The 3,321-nt window shown below is 32.3% G+C and overlaps 1 protein-coding gene across 1 annotated transcript in view; it reads right to left on the minus strand.

The window, feature by feature from the left end:
• The window catches only part of LOC106881856 (cadherin-23), a 65,987-nt gene that overhangs the window by 45,185 nt on the left and 17,481 nt on the right, over positions 1-3,321 (minus strand). The window contains exons 3-4 of the mRNA XM_052965882.1: positions 2,158-2,358; positions 480-824 (exon numbers count right to left, since the gene is read on the minus strand). Coding sequence (XP_052821842.1) covers positions 480-824; positions 2,158-2,358 — 546 coding nt within the window. The remainder of the gene's footprint in view (positions 1-479; positions 825-2,157; positions 2,359-3,321) is intronic.

Genomic DNA, 3,321 nt, shown 5'->3' on the forward strand with positions numbered 1-3,321 from the left:
CATTTATGTGTGTAATAGTAGTACTGTCCTAGGTAATAGAGCAGTACTCCAACTGGGTGTATTTATGCAGCATGCATATGAGTGCATTTTGTGTGGCATTGTTAAAGGATAAGCCTGTATGTATGGAGGACAGCAGTTTTACTAAGTTTGATATGTTTCCTCAGGTACAGCAGATCGCCACAACTTCCAGTCCCTTGTCATTTCTCCAGTGAGGCCTAGCATGTAAAGATCCTTTCTCACCACTTCAACCAACATCTTCCTGGGTCTATCCCTTCCACAGGTTCTCTCTACAATTAGAGCTCGGCACTTCTTATGCAGCTGTCCTCATTCATATGCATCACATGATCAAACCAGCATAATAAATAAATAGATTTTAACATATTTTGGAATTCATTAATTCAAAAATTTCTGTACTTGTATCCAAAATGAATATGTATGATTGCTTTTATGAAATGTTTTGAAAAGGGAAAAGAATTAACAATTTAATACAAGAAGATATTTAACACTCACAGTTATTTTATCAATTTTAAAAGGAGAACTTCCACCAGAAACTGTCAGAGTATAACTAACATTCGCATGTATTCCTATATCTTTATCGGTAGTTGTTATTGTAGTAATTGTGGTATTTACAGGAGTGTCTTCTGATACAGGTAATATAGATACAAGGTTCTGAAATTCTGGGGCATTATCATTAAAATCTTCAACAACAACAAAAACTGTTGCTGTGGAAGATAATGTTGGTAACAAAGAATCACTGGCCACAACATTAAATGTGATGTTTGGATTTTCTTCACGATCCAGCTCTGATATTAAATAAATTTCACCTGAAAATTGAAAAAAATTTACAATAGACAAAAATAAAATACTTTAATTTTCTGAGTACTTAATTACAAATGTTAACCAAGCCAACACTCATATTGAATACAAGTATTTATTTCTTCATATGGTACCTTGAAGCAATGAGGTAACATCTAAATAATAGTTCAATTTGCTACAAATAAAAGTCAAATCTCCTTCAAATCATAACCTGTAGTCTTGAAACACTGGACATGTTATATAATGCATACCAAGATATACAATGCTCAGGAGAAAGACAAGATAGTCCTTGTTGGAATACCTTTAATCATTGGTCTGCTCAATTTAAAGATGATCTGAAGCTAAACAGCACCAATGGATCCTCTTAGTAAATTCTTCAACTATCTCCAGCCTTGAGATATACATTCTTGAGCAGGACAAACCAAAGCAGACAGTTGCTACCATCGATCAGTAGGATAAACCACAATAGACATTTCATTATGTAACCAAGCAGAATGTTTACTTCTTTTTTTCATTTAGCTATTGGAAATAAAGACTAGATCATCCAATAATTGAACTTTCCATTTTATTTGCTGAGACAGAGAATTTGTTGTGGCAGAGAATTTTGTGTTCGATCGTGTGACACGTTTAAATAAAAGGAGTCCTCTGTTTTTCCATGGTTGTTGAGACGTTGGTATATTGATGTGAGCTGTCTAGCGTGAGTTCGAAAGATGGAGAGACAGCTAGACACGTCCTTGCTCAATCGCTGGCCAGCAAGAAAGAGATCGATCAAAGCGGGAAACGCTTGGATGTTGAATTCCACGCATGCGTGAGATTACGCATGCGCACAGCGTTACTACAAGCTGATTGACACTCCATCACTAATGGACACTTTCCAGCTTTTGGTTCTCAGCCATGCTGTCTCTGCTACCCTTTTCTCCACTCTTTGGAATCTTCACCTTGTTTCTTGTCTTTCCTGCAATGCTGGCCTTCAATGGCTCATTCATGGCATCAATCTCACGAGTCTTGTGGGGTTTTCCAGCTAAATGATCTTTCTCTGGATGCAATCCAGGATATCAGTATGCATAGTAGTATCACTGTCCAATGTGAGAGCAATATCCTATGGTGGACCTCATTTGCACCTTGTAGATAGTTGACTAGTATCATATTATCAACTGTCTCAAGTATCACTACTCAAAAGTCCATTTAAGGCATTGCAGACATTTACATTTACTCAGTAAAACAATATCAACAGTAACAGCAATTGAAATTTCATAAAGTAAAACACTAAAAATTGTTAATTGCTTTGAAACTAGAAAAACATGGCTAAAAGAAATTTTAAAAAAATATATATATATGTACCAGTTTTATTGTCAATGCCAAACTTTTTAGAATTGTCAAGAACTTCATATGTTACAAAGTCATTTTTATCTTCATCAGTGGCTGTAAGTGTTGCAATAATACTTCCGACAGGATAGTTTTCAACCAAATTTAGTAATGTAAAATTTTCTCTAAAAACTGGGTAACAATCATTTATATCCTTGACTGTAATTGTCAAAAATCCTGAGGAAAGAAAAAGAGAGTACTTTGCGATTAATTTAGAAATTATCATTTTCTCCAATAGTTCTTTGTATAATTAATTCATTAAAGGATTTAAAGTTTATCAAATATTCCTACTACATTTTATGCTCTATTTTATAACTGTAAATATGAAAGAGAAAAGATTATTGAACAAATGTTGAATTTTTTTTATGTGTCAGTTACGAGAAAAGACATGAATTCAATTTTATGAATGTAAGATTATTGCTTTGGGAGTGTTACTTGATTTGATGATGCTATTTACTTCAATGATGCAACTATATCCCTAGCTTGAGTAATGTATGCTCATTTTAACAAGTACTGCATAAAAGTGTCATTACTACGAGGTTAAAAATGAAAAGACAAGTGTTGAAATTATAAGCTTATTTTTTTAATTTAAAATAGGTGTTGCAGAAACATTTTTATCTGATTAATGAGAAAGGGACAGTGGGACAGTAAAAGATAATTTGCAGTAGATGAGAATAAGCTAATTTTTGCTATAAATTATAGAGTAACTATAAACTTCTGTAACATACCCTAAAAATTTGAGTTTGCCATTGAACTTAGATAATATTCATAGGCATCTCCATTCATTGGTTTACAAATTCTATATTACAAGTCAAAATTTAATGTTATTTTGTCATTATGATTTTGTATATATATTCTGGTATTTACTATTTATATATTTACACTTTTATATGCAATATTTACCAAAACCTTTTGGGGTTTTTTTTAATTTCTTTTCCATAAGAAAATGTTTTGTGATGTGATACTAAATATTCAATGACAAAGGCACCACCTATTCAGATAGCCAAAAATAATTAAGCAAATGTATTCTCTTGCACTAGGTTAGAGGTAATGAGTCAAGCAAGCAACTGAACAAAATGTCTAAAGAAAGAAGATAAAAATAATAATAATGATAATAATAATAATAATAATAATAATAAT

The sequence above is a fragment of the Octopus bimaculoides genome, chromosome 2 (genome assembly GCF_001194135.2).
Source record: "Octopus bimaculoides isolate UCB-OBI-ISO-001 chromosome 2, ASM119413v2, whole genome shotgun sequence".
NCBI lineage: Eukaryota > Metazoa > Mollusca > Cephalopoda > Octopoda > Octopodidae > Octopus > Octopus bimaculoides.